The sequence below is a fragment of the Wyeomyia smithii genome, chromosome 1, assembly GCF_029784165.1.
Source record: "Wyeomyia smithii strain HCP4-BCI-WySm-NY-G18 chromosome 1, ASM2978416v1, whole genome shotgun sequence".
Classification (NCBI taxonomy): Eukaryota; Metazoa; Arthropoda; class Insecta; order Diptera; family Culicidae; genus Wyeomyia; species Wyeomyia smithii.
The window spans coordinates 60,381,438-60,401,876 of NC_073694.1; the positions used below are offsets into that span (position 1 = coordinate 60,381,438).

The 20,439-nt window shown below is 37.1% G+C and overlaps 2 protein-coding genes across 2 annotated transcripts; one reads left to right on the top strand and one right to left on the bottom strand.

Annotated features, from left to right (window-relative positions):
- Positions 1-11,488: 11,488 nt before the first annotated feature.
- LOC129717559 (small lysine-rich protein 1) lies at positions 11,489-12,212 on the top strand. The gene is made up of 2 exons (XM_055667547.1): positions 11,489-11,849; positions 11,917-12,212. Exons 1-2 carry the CDS (start codon positions 11,592-11,594, stop codon positions 11,983-11,985), a joined length of 327 nt encoding a protein of 108 aa, XP_055523522.1. The 5' UTR covers positions 11,489-11,591; the 3' UTR covers positions 11,986-12,212.
- A 5,431-nt stretch (positions 12,213-17,643) lies between these two features.
- Positions 17,644-19,450, bottom strand: LOC129716776 (putative carbonic anhydrase 3). Its single transcript, XM_055666614.1, has 4 exons — positions 19,300-19,450; positions 19,183-19,245; positions 18,590-18,847; positions 17,644-18,531 (listed from the first exon to the last, which is right to left on the bottom strand). The coding sequence occupies exons 1-4, from the start codon at positions 19,448-19,450 to the stop codon at positions 17,867-17,869; spliced, it is 1,137 nt and encodes a 378-aa protein (XP_055522589.1). The 3' UTR covers positions 17,644-17,866.
- Positions 19,451-20,439: the final 989 nt, after the last annotated feature.

Consider the following 20,439-nt stretch of genomic DNA (forward strand, 5'->3'; position numbering starts at 1 on the left):
TTAAACGGGTTAAACTGTTGAAATAACCGTCAATTCAAAACATCGAATAAATTATGCCACATTATACCACTGGCAAAGCGGCATAAACGTACACGACAAATACATATTGCCCGAGAGCACAGAAAATTCAATTGTCATTTTTCAGTCCTTTTTGTGTGCACTTTCTGTTCGATCATATATTGTGGCGCCAGCACTAAATTAAAGTTCGGAAGTCAGACTTCCGACTTCCGAACTTTCTTCCGATTTTACAAACACATAGAACAACTGCGTGTTCACACAACAAGAACTGCGGAATGATTTCAATGTATTTGTTTTTATAAACTGGACTGACAGCGCAGTGGCGGCTGAGATGGTTGCAGTGTTGCGAGAACACCAAAAATAAACATCGGAAGTAAGCCTGACTGCCAGTTTATCAGCGACATTTTGATAATTTTTATTCAAATGCACAATACCTGAAGTTGACCTTCCGTTCTGTGCCTCAAACCGAAATATCCTTTTCTTATTTGAAAGGCTTTCGAGATGAAGTGGCACTGTTTCGCTTTGGAACGTTCGGATAATCAAGTCCAAACCGTATGTAGATCGGCGGAATGGTTGGCTGGAATAGGGTACCTGGTAGTGCAACTGAAACACTTATTTATACTTTGAGCATAGCATAGCATAGCATATTTGATCGCCCGTGTGTTGCCCGCGATTGACCAGAATCAGCTGAAATTGCACAAAGAACCGTCAAAATGGTGCCTAGGAGTAGCAAGCCATTCTCAGTGTACAAATTCTGGTGATCTTTCTTTTCACTGGTCAATAACAAAGCTGGCCACGCCCAATGCAGATCAATAGAGGAAGGGATATCGGGAGTGTTAGTTTAATACTTGTTGCTACTAGAGACCGAGGAATCCTCTGCATCATCCACAAGTATCAAGGGAAGGAATTAGTGTTAGTGGAAAGAAATTGATCTGGATCCATCGAGGTTGATGGTGCGATCTTCTCTACACAAATTCGCGCACGATATGGTTACTTCTCGGTCTCTGGGCAGCCGGCCTTCAGGAGACGATATAAATAGAACCGCGCCACGATCTAGTTATCTTCGGCAACCTATTAATCGTTAACAGTCTGTATCACACCAAACTTTGCGTTTAATGCCGTGAACTTAATTCAAATTTACCTAAAAACGAATGGATTTCGTAAAACGCAACAACCGCACGCCGAACGCAAACTACGCAAACTACTGGTCTCAGCTCAAATAACCGATAGAGCGCTGTATTGAGATAGTCACACTGAGCGCAGTCAAAATACCGCACACGAAACTGAACTGCCTTCTCCGAAAACAGATAAGAGCGTGCCGACCACTGGTATGACGAAAAAGCCAAAACACCCGCTTTATTAAAAAAAAAAAGGAAAATAAGGGAACCGGCAAAACAGGAATAGATTTGGCATCCATGCAGGGTTTGTCTTTGTCGTGAATAATTACAATATTTATCGAACGAACGAAACCTATTCTGAATCGTAACGTGCTAAAAAAGAACCGACGGGCGTACAGTCTCCGAAATAATGATTTGGTACATCCCGGAAATCACAATACACCGATAATCCTTAGATGAGCAAAGCTCACCAAGGCCGAAGACACGTTTACACCGGAGCATTATGTAGGACCGCTTTATTCCCTCTCACCGACGCATACGCAAGAGGACACGGTGCTTCGCCCCGATAATCTTTTGTTTTGTATTTAAGTTAAGATACCTACTGAGTATAAAAACTGGCAAAGTTTCATGCACTCATAGCTCAAAAATTTAAAAAAATGCAATATGCATATCGAACAAGACTGAATTCTAAGTTGATTGATAAAATGCCAAAGCAATCGCAATCAAAATTTAGTTACTGAACCAACAAGATTTTCACATAATTAATAAAAATTGTCTATGTGTTTCAATATTTGTTCAAAAGCTAGAAAAATCATCAAACAAGGGTATAAAACTGGGCCAAATGTTTGTAACCGTTCGGTCAGGCCGCGATAAGTTTATGAATTATATTCTAATGCTACCAGTTTCATGTTGTGGGAGCCAGCGTGTACAAAGGTTTAAAGCTCTCACCTATTGGGGCAATTCTGATTATTCAAGCAGAGCATTAGCAAATGAAACGACTCCACAAAACCACGCTAAAATAAATCTCGACATATTGTAAGCAATGCACCCAGATTGACATCTACCAAGAAAATAAACAAATAAATAGATCAATTATTTTTAAAACGGCTAATTGACAACGCAGGCAGGGTGTTTAAAGTATCCCTGCCGACGTCAGTGCACTGCTCCACGAGACGCATGAAACGCAAAAACTAAACATAACACTTACTGCTTGTAGATTTATTTAACTTTTAAAATTAAAATATTTTTTTTTTTCTGTGTATATATAGAAGAAATATCGATTAACACGTAACAACTTGCACATCCCTACAGACAGACACTGCGTTACAGCAAAATTTTCCAATTAGAATTATATTTCTAGCGCTTTCTTATTGAAACAATTTATTCTAACTGGCGCTAGTTATATGAAACAATAATTGAACGAATAAAAGCAGAATACTTAGCTTTATATAGGTTCTTCGACCCTTTTCCTCTCGCCTTCGTTCAACATTTACTATAGCACTTGCCACTGTATGACGTAACACTTTGACATTTTTTTCTTCGTTGGATGTTGGCTTACCAAAAAAACAGAAAAATAAAACACATTTTGCCGGACGATTTTCACATGATATCGTTCTTTTTCATGCCAACTTCACACAATACAAACTTGAACTGTAATGTCAATTTAAACTGCAGACTCTATTTCCATAAATCCAGCAGAATACACTCGAATTACACGAAAATATTACGGAGTAATTTTTAACGCGCCTACCACAAGTAACAATACTGCCGTAAATTCTGAAACACTTATTTATACTTTGAATAGAAAAAGTAAAGACACGTTATCGTCTAGACTTACCAACTTACACTGAATTTATTTTCCAAAATTTACACTTTATATACAAATTTTTCTTACAAGCTAAGCCTACCCTCGTGGGAAAGAAAATGGAAACAAAAAAGGAAAAGACTCCCTAATGAAAAGCATAGATAAAAAAATAGACGCGATAATAACTTCGTTTATATTCTGTCTCCTTGACTTACGGCCGACATTAGAAAGGGTCGCACATTATCACCCTTCCTTACATACGCCTACGCTTCTTTATGCCTTAAGAAACGAAAAACAGATAGTTTGAGTTTAACGACCCTTTGCATCTGCGTAGGACTGAAATTCTATACCTGCCCTTGCGCACTAACTGCACGCCGAAATCCTGTTGCTTGTCACAAGCGTCAACGCATCTTTATTTAGGCCTTAAGGGATGAATAATAAACATTTCAAGTTTAATGACTCTTTGCGCCTGCGTAGGCCCAAAATTCTATGCCTGCTCTTTAGCACTAACGCCGACATCCTGTTGCCTGATCCCTACTGATTTTATGACAAAGTTATTTCCTTTTGGTAAACCGACATAATAAACAATATCTAAGCTATTTATAACCTTTTCTTTATATTTTGAGTGGTCGTAAAAAAGAAACGTAGACCATATGTCTGCGATCGGCCCGTTAATGAAACAAAAAGAATAAATTCTAAATGTAAGATTTTAATTATGTGGCCGTAAATAACGCGTCCATTACACATATTTCAGAATTACGATAAGTTACATATACTGGTTTGCATTCAAGTATGTGAAGAACTTCACCAGCTACAACTGCTGTATAACCAGGTTGTTTTACTATACTTTTAACAAATTCGGTAGGATTCAGTCGGGCTAAGGTCAATTTCGTTTCCATCATTGCTTTGTCTATCTTACACATTTCTGTCATGATGGTTCCATAAACATCATATAACTTTTGCCCTATATAGTTCTCTACCAACGTAATTTTAGAATAAAAACAGGTAAAAATATCATAATGTTTGTTTGTTGGCTTGCGACTAAAAGGAGACTTGCTTTCTGTCTCTTCCAATATAAAAATTCTAGGATGATATGTTTTATAACCATTATATCCACAAATTTTTGTTGTATCTTTCGTTTTTATAGAAAATAAATGCGTATTAGATATAGTGCTGTATATGGCTTGGTACCTCCCACTGATTTCGTTTCGATTATTATCTAAAGTTTTGTTAACCATGCCTTCGTATATTACCTCAAATTCTGTATTTTCACAACGGTCGTTTATGTTTATGTCCCACGTCGTGTATCCAACTTCAGAATCTAAACATTTTCCGTGTGAATAAGTACAAATTAATCTATGCTTCAAAGTTATTTCATTATTTTCTAGATCAACAGTAGCGACATAGTCGTACAATGCAATTTCGTATTCATAATAAACTAAGGCATTAGTCCATGTATATAATGTTGAATATTTTCCCATGTATTTTCAGGTTAGCAATTAAACCAAGCGGATATTCGTGGTTTTGGAGGTAATTTGTTTTCATTCAAGACGACGAAATGGGGCAAATAGTTGACTCTAGGTAAATCTTGTTTGAACTCTTCCGAACGTAGTTTTCTTATATATTCTTTGTTCTCATAACCATGTATTAATTGCCCATTCATTCGATTGTTCGTCTTTGTTTAATTTACCCTCCATTATTTTTAGTCTTTTAGGCGCGTGGTTGTAGTTGTTGGGGAAATTTTGATTAACATTCTTCTCCGCTAAGAGAATAGTGGCCACATTTTCTCGTGGTTTAATCACTCATAAAAATCTGCTAGTGTGGTCTGTTCAAAAATCACCACACCTTGTAAGAGCCGTCGAAATATGGCAAATCCATAAGGGATTGCCTCGCAAACATTCTACTTAAATCCCCCATATCCTGCGAGGGGGTTGAAGATCGCTTGATCTTGTTAAATTCTAATTCTTGATCTGTACATTTTAGACAGATCCACCTTTCAGAAGTTTTGGGAGCCTGTGAGAGCTTGGCACAGCTCAGGTGAAACCAACGGTCACACTCGTCACAGGCTACCAATGTTTCGACCTCGTCCTTACGATCACAAAGGCGACAGTGACCATTTTTGTTTACTATAAAATAATTTTTCCCTGCCATTTCTATTCTGAGGTTATTCTTACCAGACTTTTCCTTATTCACACCGACCGTCCGTCAGTGATTTTGGTTTCCACCGACCGTCCGTCAGTAGTTTTTTATCCCCGTGATACCGACCGTCCGTCGGAAATTGGTTTTCTTTCTATTTTACACCGACCGTCCGTCAGTGTCTAATTTACCGCCGACCGTCAGTCACCGTCTTTCGTAGTTTTCGCACCGACCGTCCGTTGATGATTGATTTTCTGCCGACCGTCCGTCAGCGAGTTTAGTCCTCGCGACCATCCGTCGCGACCATCCGTCGGTGTTTCTCAACCAGCTGTCTGCTGGAAATCCTATTCTTCTACCGGCCGATGATGCCAGTCCAGATGGAACACTTTTTAGTTTGCGTTTAAGCGTTTAGTCGCCTACGCCTGTTTTGTGATAATTCACTTTTGTTGGTCTCATTGGCGCCAACACACCGTTCATTCAGCTACACGTGCAGATTTCAACTAACACGGTGCTTATTTACGTGTGGTCAATCTCACCCAACACGTTGGACGTTCGCTTTTCTTAATGCAACTTTCGTCCTGCTTCTCTCTGGAGCCACCAAAATGTAAACGCTCTTTATACGTTCCTTGGAACAGGAACGGGTCAACAAAAATTTTCCTTAGCACAGGAAAACCGCTTTTACTTAGAAGGAGTTTGATATGTAATCCTTGAAACAGGAAAACAAGTGAGTCTCAATTTTCAACTGATACTGATTTCTATTCTCAAAAAACTTAGCTTATATAGTAAAAAAGTTTATACAAAATCACATCTTAGGGGGTAAAATTACAACTACTACTTTTCTATTTTCCTATCCTTGATACAATTTTTTCCCTCCAATACAAAGATATAAATTTGAATGCATTGTGTTGGTAGCATTCTCTAACACATTCTTTGAACAGATTTTCAGCAACTCCAAGCAACCTATTAATTTGAATACATTGCGTTGGTGAGCATTATCTACCTCCACGCTTTTAACACTAACACAATCTTCCTCTAAAAAACGAGCCTATCTATTTTACGCTAAAATAGGATAAACAAAAAACGATACAACCCCGCGCAGGATAAGCCATACACCACAGGTAACCCACATACTAATAAAATATACTTCCTCCAGTTCCTACACGTGGGTGCACGCGAAATCACGCTATGCAAGAAAAGGTGGAAAGTACGAAAGGGTCGAAACAAGGAATAATTCCTTTTTGCCTTATCCTTTCCATTCTAAATTCGTTCTCATTTGACATCACGATGAAAAATCAATCAGCTTATGTGTATAATAAAGCAACAATAATTTTGTTGTTTGAAAACGAAATGATTCGCACTTCCATTGAAATCGCTCAGAAACTAGAGTCGTTTTACAGTATTTATAAGTAAAATAAGTCAACTAGCATGATAAGCTTTTTTGTATCTCTCAGTAATAAGATTGTCCATAATTTGTAACACTAGTGTAATGTAATGATTACTTTATTTGTTCAGAATAAAAATAATGCGAAATTTTAAATATTACTTCTTTTTACTAACATCACACAAGTTCGGTTAGGCACTTGGAACCCAGAGTCACTAGTTGTTCAATGTTGAATAGCATACATTAAAAAAATACGTTGATTAACACGAAATCGAAATCAATCAAGCTGAAAAAACAAAATTACTTATATTCAATAGAAAAACATTGAGTTGAAACACGAAGAAAATGAATAGAAACGTCTACCACATTCCCTCTTCTTATCAAGTACAAAAACAGTTTATTTGTATACGTAAATTACTTCGACAGAAATTATTATCATCAAGAATCAAATCAGTGCTCATCTCAAATCGCTATAACAAACCGTAGGTCTGCTGGTTCTTAAAAAAACGCCGCGGAGGTTTCAGATCAGGAATGACGTCTGGGTACGATTTGCGTCATCCGATTTGCACGTCGATTGCACATTATCCGTGTCCGGTAACATTCTCCACCTCTTCTGATTAGTGCTGGGACTATCCGGATTAAAATATCCGGATATTCAACCTCGGATATCCGACAAATATCCAAAATCTGGATCAACCGGATATTCGGATATTATCCGACAGGATATCCGGATTTTCGGATAGTCGGATATCCGGATATCCGTCTATTGTATCCGAACATAGTTTAATGAGAATTATGTAAATATTTACTTACGAGGAGATGGGGGATTGTGGAAAAAGTCATTTTTCGCGTTACATTGCATTCGAACGGGCCTAAAAGACAGAAGAAAAAATCCGGATATCCGACTATTCGATTATCCGTATCCGGATATCCGGACATCCGAATAGTATTCGTTTACACATCCGTGATCCGAGCATCGGATAACCGCAGCACTACTTCTGATGCGAGGCATGTCGATGATACGGGTTTCCAGATTCCTGGAACCATTTTTATCCGGGAAACTTCTCGTTTAAGGAATTAGTGAATAGTTGGTTCGAAGGTAGAAAAATTCTCGAAGGTACAATATCACCGGTGGAGATCAGTTTTGACCGCCGTCTAGCGTTTCTCTCTTCTATTGTCGCAACCTTCTAGTAATATCTTGGTCGCTGTAATTTGTTCTTGGCGGAACGGTCTCAAGATCTTCAATATGTGGTAGCTAAGAAATTCAGGAAACTATCAAGTTCTGTCTTCCAAACGTCAAGGATAGCGATCTTAATCCGTGGTCCAGTCTTGGTATACCTTGGTTCGCTCTTATCATGTCAACGCATAATTGCAAATCACAATTCTTCTCTGCTATAAGAATTACTTATGTTGGTGTCCATTTCCAGGAGTTCGTTGATGAATGGTTGAATGATGGCCGGCAGAGTTTTATCGATAGGGACACTCAATTTTTTCTATTTTATGTGAAAGGAAGCTTTCGACGAGCCCTCAATCTTCAAACAAAAAATGTATATCAGTCCTATTTTCAGAAGTCCCAAATTTCGGGCTGTGAACTTTCCTAAAGGTAATTGTTGTCCCTTTTCAATCGGTTCTACATCTTTAAGGCATCTTCAGCGGTGGTCCAAATCGTTATTTTGTTCTATTTTTTTGGAACAAACTCAAACTCACTGAGGCACCGGTGGTGTAAATTTTGTTTTATACCAAATCTAAATTGATAAAAAAAATGAAACTGTTATACGTTTTGGTCTATTTTAGTCACTTTTTGGAACAAGAAATAGATCGTTCTAAAACCCTTTGTACGCTACCAATAGGTGGGTAAAATGTCATATTTTAATTGAATACCTCATTTTTAGCTATTTCCATATACAGTCCCTCCACAGTTATGGGTCACTTTCACGCAAATACGTCTATTCTCACGAAACTGAACAATTTTCATTAGCAGTGGTATTTTTTGCAATTCACTTGTAACCTCATTCATACGATTAAAATGATTAAAAGCTGAAACTGTCACTAAAAACTATAATTCTGCTCGGTGCAATAAGTGAAGTGACCCATAATTGTAGTAATGTTACATCTTGCGGTACACAATTGTTGGTCAGTCCATATTTTGGCTATTTTTATTACTTTTACATGATTATGCAACAAGACTGAATAAAATAACTTATTATCAAGCTTTATAACAATAAAATAAATTGCGTTATGTAATTTGATGATTTTATAGTGTAAATGATTTCGAATGCCAAAAGTGACCCATAATTGTGTCTCTGGCTATGTAAGTGATATTTTTCTTCCCAACCGATTTACACGCATCAACTGCAGTGAAACTAATTGTTGATCGAAAGTACACATCAGAACAAAGAGATAGATAGTAAAACATTCGTAGTTGATAATTTTTCCGATTTTATATACATTTTTCAACATTCAGACAACACGTTGACTGACCCATAATTGTAGAGGGACTGTAAACGTTTTGCGAAGAAAATGAACAGGCGAAGAAAATGAACAGGTTTGTCGTTTTTGGCTTCAAGGAAACCGACCTACAAAAGGGTTATTTCTGGAAGACCATAACCATAGGTCCAACTACTTGGTTAGCAACATCAGCCACCAGGATGACGAATATGTTGGCTATTTTTTAATCGCCTTAATTGTAGTGGACTAGAAGAGACCTTAAGAGGCCAGAAAAATGTTCCTCGAAGAAATGCAGGCTTGTTTAAATATCCTCAAAACCGAACCCAAGTTTGAAGAACTGCAAGATTCTGAAAGATTGATGAAACGAAAACGGAAGATGAACATCTACGCGATCAAATATTTTTCGCTATCCTCCGAAGCCCTACTTGTAGCAGAAATTTTTCGATCATACCAAACCATCCTGAGAAATGTCACTGACGCTCGGGGCATACCGTCAAATCCATGAAGTCTTGTGGATATAAAGCGTCTTGCCAAAGTAATCGTTTAATGTGCGTAAAAATGATCGAATTTCCGTTCGTTAAATATTGAGTGTTTTTTATTATAACAAGCCTCATAAACTGATAGCATGGGGTATTGAAATGTTGACAGTGTGACAGATGTCAGCGGTTTAAAACAACAAGATTTACAACACCGGTGCGGAGAACGAAAAGTTGGTTCTATTCAGGTTTCGCCGGTGTAAGTCTAGTATAAACTTGTTTCAAAAATAGACCATCGCTGAAGATGCCCTTAGGAACCATCGACCACATAAGAAAACGGGTCAAAACCTGGGAGGGAGACACGAATACTACACTCAAAACAGAGAACACGCACATGCGTCGTTTCCTGATAGCGTGTTACTATCTTCTTGCTGTAACGCATGCATGACTCAAACGAAGTTTTTAGTAACATCGGGAATTCGCGTTGACGGTGTTGCTGATATTTGTTTAGTTTTTGCGTGCGAAAAAGAAGGAAGGAAATATTTTTGCTTTTGTCATCACGCACATTTTGACAATTACATATGAGAGCTCACATAAGTGCGAACAGCCTTCAAAATCTTTTTCAACGCGAACAATGTGCAAATTTTACAGACTAATTTTTCGAGTCTGTGTTTTTTTTTTCAATTTGCCGTTGTATATAAGTTTTTTCAGAGTTTTGAGTTCGACCGTTGTGAAGTATGTTCGAAATTGTAACCAAAGCCTCAAATCCAGAGAAGCGCAAGTTTAATAATCGAAGTACGCTAGCATGATTATTACTAAAAGCTTATGAAATTTATTATTTTACGTAAAAACAAACCAAAATATTTTGTGAAATGACAATGAATGCGAAAACTGTTTGCGATGAATATTTTTTCGTGCAACTGAAAAGTATCAGTTATAACAATACTCATCGCAAAAACATGCTTTTTTTCCTTGGTTCAAATTGACAGTCGATGACAGCTCATTCTGGTTCATTTTGACACTTACACAGTTTCGTATCCGTTTTTTCCTCCCAGGCAGCGTTGCCAGGTATCCAGATTTAGCTGGATTATCCAGATTTTTGAACATGTATCCAGGTAGACAGCTTTGATGTCCAATTATCCAGATTTTTCATAGATGATCCAGATTTTATCCAGATTTTATTTTCTCTGTTCCGCAAAAAGGTCATCACTTCAATTTTGGCGCGAAATTTTGCTATTTTGTCACCTCAATTTTTGCGTACCCCAAGATTTTTATTCGAAAAATTAACCTTTCACCCCACGAAATGACTGCCAGATTTTTTCCAGATTTTTATTTTGCCTTTTCCAGATTTTTGAAAAAATGACCTGGCAACGCTGCTCCCAGGTCAAAACTATCATGTTGCTTTTTCTTTTTCACAGTAACTTCGGATCGAGAACGTCAACTTTGACCGTTTCATCATCAACATCTAGTAAAGTATAGTACGCGCATTGCAGCTTCATTCCACCAATGACCATTAACTGTTTTTTTTTTGTTTTTTTTTTTTTTGTATAATACCAAATACACATTTTTCAAACATTCCTGGCATGGCACATCTTGGTGAACAACCTGTTGCTCGTTATTGACTCCAGCTCCCATTTTGTTGATCTAATTTACCCATCGCACGTAGATAAAAAAAGAACAAAAACAATAAAAACTTACCATTAGTGCAGCTAATTTAATCCTAATAATCCATTATGGTCGTCATTCGATGACAATTCAAGCCATATTTGTGATAAAACTTGGCTCAAAATAAATCCATGTTTAAGCTGATTACTGTACAAAATCAAATAAATGCTGAGATGTTGTCTATGATTGCTTCAGTTTGTGCATATGCTAGATTGGTTTCAAACGGCAGAATCACTAAACTGTTTCCATAGCTTAAGCCCGAAAGAATTGCAACCCAGAAGATTTTATTCGAACCCCTCAATAAATTAGTTCGGCATAACATGAATTTTTACTTTTAACTGTTGAACTGGTCGCTTACTTTTTCATGAGTGTTACAACCATCGTGTACCCTCAAGCAAACCTCCTTAGCAACTCCAAAAACAACAGTTTCCAACCATCGCTACCGTGTGTTGTTACATCGATACGTTCCCGGATCCGCACACCATAATAAATAACAGAGAACAGAAAAATGTTTTGTAACTTTGTAGCGATTACGGCCAAATAAAATGCCCGGGAAAGGCAAGAAAAAAGCACCCGCCGTCAAAGCCGGTGGAAAAGATTCCGCCGACAAAGGCTCATCCGCTGGCGGAGCAGGCGGCACCGGGGACGACGATGAAGTCGACGAAGAGGAACCGGAAGTTAAGCCAAAGAAGGGCAAAGGAAAGAAAGGAAAAGGCAAAGGTGGAAAGTCGTCCAAGTTCCAGGGTGATCTGTTCAGTGAGGCTGCGATGGAGAATGCCTATTACGTGTGTCATAACATACAGGTTAGTTGTTGTATGGATTGTGTTCGATGAGTCATAAAAAAATTAGATCGTTTAACATTTTTTGTAGGATGTGCTTAAGTCTCGTGGTTTTGCTTGGCCTGATGGCCAGAAGAAGAAAAAGAAGGGAAAGAAATAAACTGCGTTTTATTCCGTTTAGTTCAAATTGTTCGAATTCGAACAGTTGGGATTTTCAGCAGCCTACCTGTAGGCGCTACCGCATATGTTTTATCGTTCAGTTGTTGACAGTTATGTTATCGTGTTAAATAGTGTCGACTTTGTCCTTTTTGGTTGATCAGCTAATCGACTCGATTATGCATGTACCTTCAAGTGGAAGGAAAATAAATGTTTATTTTAAATTGATAATCATTGATAATTATCTTCGCAATTGTGAAATTTCATCGAATCAACAACTGTGCTTCGTAACAGTTTGAAATTGCAGGTCAAAAATTTAACCAACAAATTTTTTTGAAGGATGTTGCTTTAGAACATTTCGACCAGGCTGGTGTCCGTCCTTGTATACCGAAAACAGCGTGCCCTTTAACATTTTGCTGAAATGTTGTTCCACTTGAAATGATGTACGATTTCGCGATCTTTTTTTTCATATGATTTGTGAAGTATTACGTCAATCTTATATTATCAAAATTTTCATTTTACGTTACGTTCGCTTCGCGTTTTTTTTTGTATTTATATAATTATGTGTATATAAAGCTATTTTTTCTACTCAACTCTACAAACTTTTTCTGGTGTTTTCAATCTGTTGAAAACGGTGGTTTGTCTAGCAAGCGATTTACATATAATTTTTGTACTAAACTCAACAACGGTTTCAACGACTGAGCATTTGATGAGTAGTTTGCTAATTTGTTTGAATGATTAGCACGAAATAAACTTTTCAATCTTTTCGTAATGTCAAATAAAACAGATTGGGTGCTAAAACTAACAAACTGCTTGTAGTGAATTACTGATACATAAACACTAACTAATCACTTTTACAACATTTTTTTGGACAGACATGACTTTGTATCATATTTTAATCGATCTTTGCATCGAAATATTCCAGCATTTTCACGAGTACTAAAATGGCACTTTCTGATAATTCATTCACATACGCGAACTTTAGTAATCAAAATGCAAATGCAAGTTTATTTAACTCATATTTTATATATATTTTCATATTTTTTTATTCTAACAGATGGATTGAGAACCAAAATGTATGAACATCTATGTGTCTCTATATGGCAAATCAATTATACAAATTAACCAACAAAATTTATAAAATAATCACGTCCATGGGCTTTTGATTTCAAATTAAATATGTTATTTATCTTGTTTTCAGTTTTTTTTCTGAATATCTTTTTCGTCGATCTTCTACTTTATTGGTGTTCTGGTTTTGCATGTTTTTTGATATTCATAGTATATCGTTGACGTAGTATATTAACAATTTCCTCTCTCTTTTTTGTGTGTCTTTCTGCGTTTGCGTTCTTTTGATTACTGCGGCTTATAATATTCTTTGGATTCTTGTCTACGTAACTTTAAATTTTTTTAGGCAAAATAATTTTGTTTTTTTGTGAAGTTTATTTGAGCTAATTTAGTTAATTTAGTTAATTTAGTGGAAGTCAGATGGGGCTAAAAAAATTAAACATAAACATAAACATAAACATAAACATAAACATAAACATAAACATAAACATAAACATAAACATAAACATAAACATAAACATAAACATAAACATAAACATAAACATAAACATAAACATAAACATAAACATAAACATAAACATAAACATAAACATAAACATAAACATAAACATAAACATAAACATAAACATAAACATAAACATAAACATAAACATAAACATAAACATAAACATAAACATAAACATAAACATAAACATAAACATAAACATAAACATAAACATAAACATAAACATAAACATAAACATAAACATAAACATAAACATAAACATAAACATAAACATAAACATAAACATAAACATAAACATAAACATAAACATAAACATAAACATAAACATAAACATAAACATAAACATAAACATAAACATAAACATAAACATAAACATAAACATAAACATAAACATGAACATAAACATAAACATAAACATAAACATGAACATAAACATAAACATAAACATAAACATCAACATAAACATAAACATAAACATAAACATAAACATGAACATAAACATAAACATAAACATAAACATAAACATAAACATAAACATAAACATAAACATAAACATAAACATAAACATAAACATAAACATAAACATAAACATAAACATAAACATAAACATAAACATAAACATAAACATAAACATAAACATCAACATAAACATCAACATAAACATAAACATAAACATAAACATAAACATAAACATAAACATAAACATAAACATAAACATAAACATAAACATAAACATAAACATAAACATAAACATAAACATAAACATAAACATAAACATAAACATAAACATAAACATAAACATAAACATAAACATAAACATAAACATAAACATAAACATAAACATAAACATAAACATAAACATAAACATAAACATAAACATAAACATAAACATAAACATAAACATAAACATAAACATAAACATATAATGTTTTTTCTCATTATTTTATTGTTTCAAGCTTTTCCTATTACAGTCATACCTCGATACAAGGCAACCTCGATACAACGTAACTCGATATAACGTAACTTTTACCTCGATATTACATTACTTTTTTAACTTTCTTAAAATTAGAGTACAACAATTATTTCGGGGGTGTATAATGTTCCGAATAAATGTTTCTAGTGAGTTTTGAAACCAATAAGTACCGTAAAATTGGGGCAAATTGGCATGTTTTTTTTCAATGCTTTGTGATTGGTTATGTCTGTCTACGAAACTTGTCTTAAAGGGGCATAAAACAGGTTTATGTATACTGCTAGGTGAAGGGAAAAAGTTTTTGCGCACCTTGGAGTAATCATTAAGAATTTTTCATCAATGAAAAAAAAAAATTCCGTGCTTCGATAAAACGTAACTCGATATAACGTAACGAAATAAAAAATAAAGTTGCCTTATATTGGGGTATGACTGTATCTATTGTCTTTTATTGTGTGTTTTATTAAGTGGGATTTTAAAATATATTTTGTCCGTTCGCTGGTTTTCTACGTTTTCCTAATTTTTTTTTGTTTTACTGTTTTTCTATCATCGGATTGCTCGTGTTAATGCGCAGCCATGTCATGATCGCTTTTATTTTACCTACTTCACTTCACTTTTGCGGTGACAGATCGATCATCGATCCTTTGCCGAATCCAGAATACGTCGCCATGTCACTCGGTTTTGGACTGCTATCCTCCAGTCACCTTTAACACCTATTACGCGGTCATCCTCGTCGAGATCACACATCCACCGAGTGCTGGGTCTATCCCGAACTCGACGGCCTCTATCGGGATTCCTGCATAAATATAGTTTCGTTACAGTACCCAGGTGAATAAATTCGTCGACTACTTCAAATGATTTTCCATATATAACCACCGCAGCACCAACATCCGACGAGTCACCACGTCCTCTACCAGCCACCATGTACTTCGTTTTGGCAGAATTTATGACAAGCCCAACGCTCGCAGCTTTCCTCTTGAGAGGTCCGAAGGCCTCCTCTACCACTTTACGGTTTACACCAATGATGTCGATATCGTCCGTAAAACCTGGGAGCTTGAGTGACTTCGTTATGATGGTGCTGATTTGAGAGTAAAGCGGGGGCCTAGCGTAGTTGGCAACGGCTCCACTAACGTCGCGTCAATAGAGATTCTATACGACTGGTTCCCATTATAACAGTTTCAATTGGTTCCCGAATCCACTCCGCCTGAGTGTAAATATAGTGACTGTTTGCAGGATACCTTCTCGTGCCGGTTTGAGTAGAATCCTTACATTCCAATTATCGTTGTCCTTTTTCGATCGCCTAGGTTCAGGCCCATTATTCCGTTTCTTATTACCTAGATTGTTCGTAGTAATTCATGTTCGGTATGGCGATACCTAGTCTAGCGACAGGGCTGCCGTTTTAGATACAGCTAGCGAGGCACCACATATATGATTCAGCCACCCGCTCCGGATCAGACGCTGTTGTATGCCGCCCCTAACATGGAAACACAACACTGAGAAGTAAAAAAAAATATCTTTAATGAAAATTTGTATGCAAGTTACGATGTTCTTAACTTGCATTCAAATGAATGTTAAAAAATTACACTTTATCATTGTTTTCAACTGTTTGGCTTGCCTTCTGGCGACAATCTCACTATCATTAGACTCGTTTGTTGCTAAATTGAGCATAAACGCTGTCGAAAAGCAATAATATTAAACTTGAACTTGAACTTGAACTTAAACTTGAACTTGAACTGAAAAAAAGCTTGAACGTTTTTTATCTTCCTTCTCCAATTTTCAACATTTTTGAAAGAGGGGGGGGGGGGGGTTGACATAAAATTGGTACCGGCTTTTTAATTTTTTTTCTCTTTACCCCGTTTCGTTGCTATCTGACAATCTGATCGCATAATAACCACGTGGTTAGGAACGATCCCTATCTTTTTATACATGTTCGTGCAGCAGGTACTGGAAAATGAAATATTTCGATAGTGTATGAAATATTTCGGGAGTTACTATAGTAGCTTGTATCTAAACTTGTTGCAAATAAGTTTCCCTGTTCGTTTGTTTAAAGAAGAAAGGGTTACTTGCCCGCCTTTTTATGGTGCGATCACGCCTTCTAATTTGTATGGAGAAGGCGCCATTACGCTATGTGTGTATTTGGGCTTTGAAACCTAATGTAATAATAATTCTGACCATATGAGGTTCGGTTAGTCGAAGTCCGAAAAAACGTCTGATTACGTAAACAACTATGGTGCACAAGGAAAATTTAATTGTTCAAGCTGGTAACTGCATTCTATTGTAACAATTGGAAGGTCGTAAACAAATATTTTTTGGGATAACACTCTATGTTTGGCTAATGTGCTTATCTGTACCAGTTTAGGGGATTCTACCATGAAAGACGACGCAGAGCAAATCGAACGAAGGAACGTTAGATGCTTTTGATTTTGTTGATGAGTCACATTGGTGCAGCATACTTCAAGAGGTTACTAATCATAGAGCTGAAGAGTGTTTTTAAGGCGTAGATATTTTCGAAGTCAGAAGTAATTTTACATATTCAATCGTCTCGGAGCTCCTGCACACGGTTGGTGTTCGGAACTAGGAGCAACCTCTGGAATATAACGTGAATAACAGTTAAAACTTGTTATGCGTCATCCATCACGTGTGAGATTATATCTCAGTATCACAGCAATGATGTTGTGTGCATCCCTAGAATAATCCTTTGCTATGAGCCCCAGGGACCAACTTTCGAGCGTGTCGGTATTTTCCTGAGCAGCATATTTATCTCAATATATTTAAATTCAAACTTTATAGAGTTGAGAAGAAAATTATTACAGTAGTTCTGTTTTGTATAAGGATTTAGAAGTGGAAACGACCAGTGCAAGTGTTTACACGATGTATCGTTTTTCTCTCTTATCATAGTCAACCTTTGATCTTAAGTTCGAGCTGACGAGATTCGCGTTTTCTTACAATCGCAGGTAGTTTTATGATCCAAAAACACTTCAAATCTTGCCAGCCTCGATGAGACAAGTAGCAGTCAAATAAAAGGATAAACCATAAATACTGATTAAGTCATTGGATTGGTGAAACGCAATCCCCAGTAAATAAAAGTGTATTCGCTCTGTATCATGCTGGCAGGAATATTATCGGTGATTTTATTGAAGTGACCGACCGAATCACGTACATACGTCGGTCTTGCATGGCGAGACAGTTCTATCGATGTACTTCGCTTTTATTACTTTTTATTGCACTAATTTATGATTTTCTATCTAGATTCACGGGACGCGTGTCACCAGTTTTGTTTTTATTCACGTATGAAACCAAACCGGCTATAAATATCAGTCTAATATTGGAAGTATTTTTGTTTTAAATCTAAATCCGGTAACGGGATATAAGCATCATCCAGGTTGCCCCTAGTATCAGCTTCAAGACGTGTGACGCCGCTGTACGAATCGATCCACTGTCTAAGATTTCCGTTTCGGAAACCAACACTAAGGCACGGGCGTTCAGCGGTTGTATAGGTCGATAGTTCAGCAGTAGTTCTTTATCATCCAAGTCGTGAACAGTTTTAAAGCTTTCCGCTTGACCTATAGAAATTGGTAAGGATTCGGGGAACACCGTCCACACAACCGATTCAGCACAAACTGGGGTTGTCAGCGAACCATCGTAACGGAAGTAAACCGTACGATTCTTGGGCATCATGTCATCCAGAGCAAATTCTCCGCGGAGCGGAACCTTCTTGTCGATTATCGTTTTTACTGGCACGGTCGAATTAAGAATAGCTTCGATCGCCAGATTTGGGTGTTCGTTCACGTAGAACAAAACGGCTAGAACTGCGATGCCGGCTTTGACGGCTGACGCTTCGGAGATCGATTCGTACCGAGAGTGACGATGAACCAGGTGGAGTTCCAGTGCGTACCGTGTGCTCTCGATTGTATGCTCCGAGTTCCAGTGGAAATGCATCTGCTCGAGGATGTATTTGCTACGCAGACCGCCACCGTAGATGGCTATGGAAGTGTCTGACGGGTTGATCTGAACTGGAATAGGTTTTCATGGTTTTCTTATTTGAGTATATAAAATCAAACTGTTACTTACTCGTATGGCCAGTATTAACCAGCGAGACATCCTCAAACAGCTTATCATAGTTTTGAAAGATAAATTCCGTGTAGGCACCTTTTACCGATGCCTTGTAGGTGATGTCAATGGGCGACTGCCGCCGGCCAAGATCGCAGCTTCCTCCCCAGTTTTCGGGTTGACCAACGTTTCCATCCGGACCCGGCGTAGGATAGCGCCAAGTCTCTGGCCGACAGACGCCGAACAACACTACGAGTAGTAGAAACCCTACCTGCAGAGCTGGGATGATACGGTTAACCATAATCAATCATCTAGGCCGAACAGTCTAGTGATGAGAAAAAGTTACGTTGATAGATAACTTGATGTATGTCTGGTGTACTTCGGGTCCCAGTGAAAATTAAAATTAAACCTGTATTGGACCTTTGATTTTTATTGACGCAATTTGTGCTGCTTCGGTAGTGCCACTGTAATCCATCATAATCAAACTGCTTGTAGGAGGATTACAAATGTCATTGATAAGCGCGCGTGTATGACGGTTCTGAAGAAGAACGCGGGGCACGTGACAGGCTAAAACGATGAGTACCGGGATTGCGATTAGCTGCCGATTTAATTACCTCGGACAAGTGTCGAACACGGTGTCGCACTCGTAATCGTGTTTGTTGAATTACCATCCAGGACTGATTGGATACCGATTGTCTGTCATTATGTTTTTATACTCGAGCTTAACTTACAGTAAGTCGCAACCGTGTGACAATTTATTGCGGGCTGCGCTGTGTCAATTGTCGCATTGACTAGATAATTTAAAGGGGAACCTTCTTGCGTGCCTTTATCTCGCACGAGGTATGCTTTTGTTTTTTTTTCGAGACAGTCAAAGGCGGCCATGGCAGAGATGAGAAGAATACTATGATGGATTGGTTTATTTCGAGCAAGAGTTTCAATCAGGCTTCTGAATACTCCTCTTCGTTGAAATGTGTAGATGTAAAATATTGCTCTTGATACCAGTAGGCAGTAAACACGTGTTACATATGCTTGCAACTCATAGTTTTGCTTGATTTGATACAGCTCTTAAGAAAAAAAATCAAAGATAGCCATTTTCTCAACCACGAACTTTTATAAACGCAATGCAAAAAAGAGCTCTGTGATTCATGGTGCACAGAAAAAACGATAACTTACACATCTCCGATTGAGTGAGCACAGATTTTAGCTACTCAGTTCTCGACGGAGTAAAAATTTAAAATTTAATTGTGGTTCCGAACGAATCCTTTTTAGAATGAAATTGCTCTCGGGTGTCATAGGATCTCGCTTGCTTTGCCTCAATAATGCTGCTGGCATAGCTTGGCTACTAGTAAAGATTGATATTATAACATTTCGCGTTGACGGTGTTAAAAGAGATTATGAAGGCTGTTCGCATCTACGCGAACTTACATATGTAGTTATCAAAATGTGCGTGATGAGCAAAAATATTTCCTTCTTTCTCGTTTGCTTGTAGAAACTAAACAAATATCAGAAACGCCGTCAACGCGAAATTACAAAACCAGATAACATTGCATCATGGTACACAGTAGCTGGCAGAGCAAAAAATGACACTACACACTTCTGAGCAGAGCCTATCCTTCCGATCGACACAAATTGTTATCAGATGTTACTCTAATCGATTCTTCCTACCTCCGTTCAAAAAGAGCAAATATATAATAGCGAACCTAGGATTAATACTGCGAAACAGCACAGTAGGACATTGAGCACCAAACAGTTTTCCCCAGCGAACGATTGCGATATTTTCATCAGCTAACTTGATCGCTCTGGCAAATTGTTCCATCAGGCGAAAATGATAAAAGAGTTGGTGTATTCGAAAGCCTGGTTTCAATTGATGC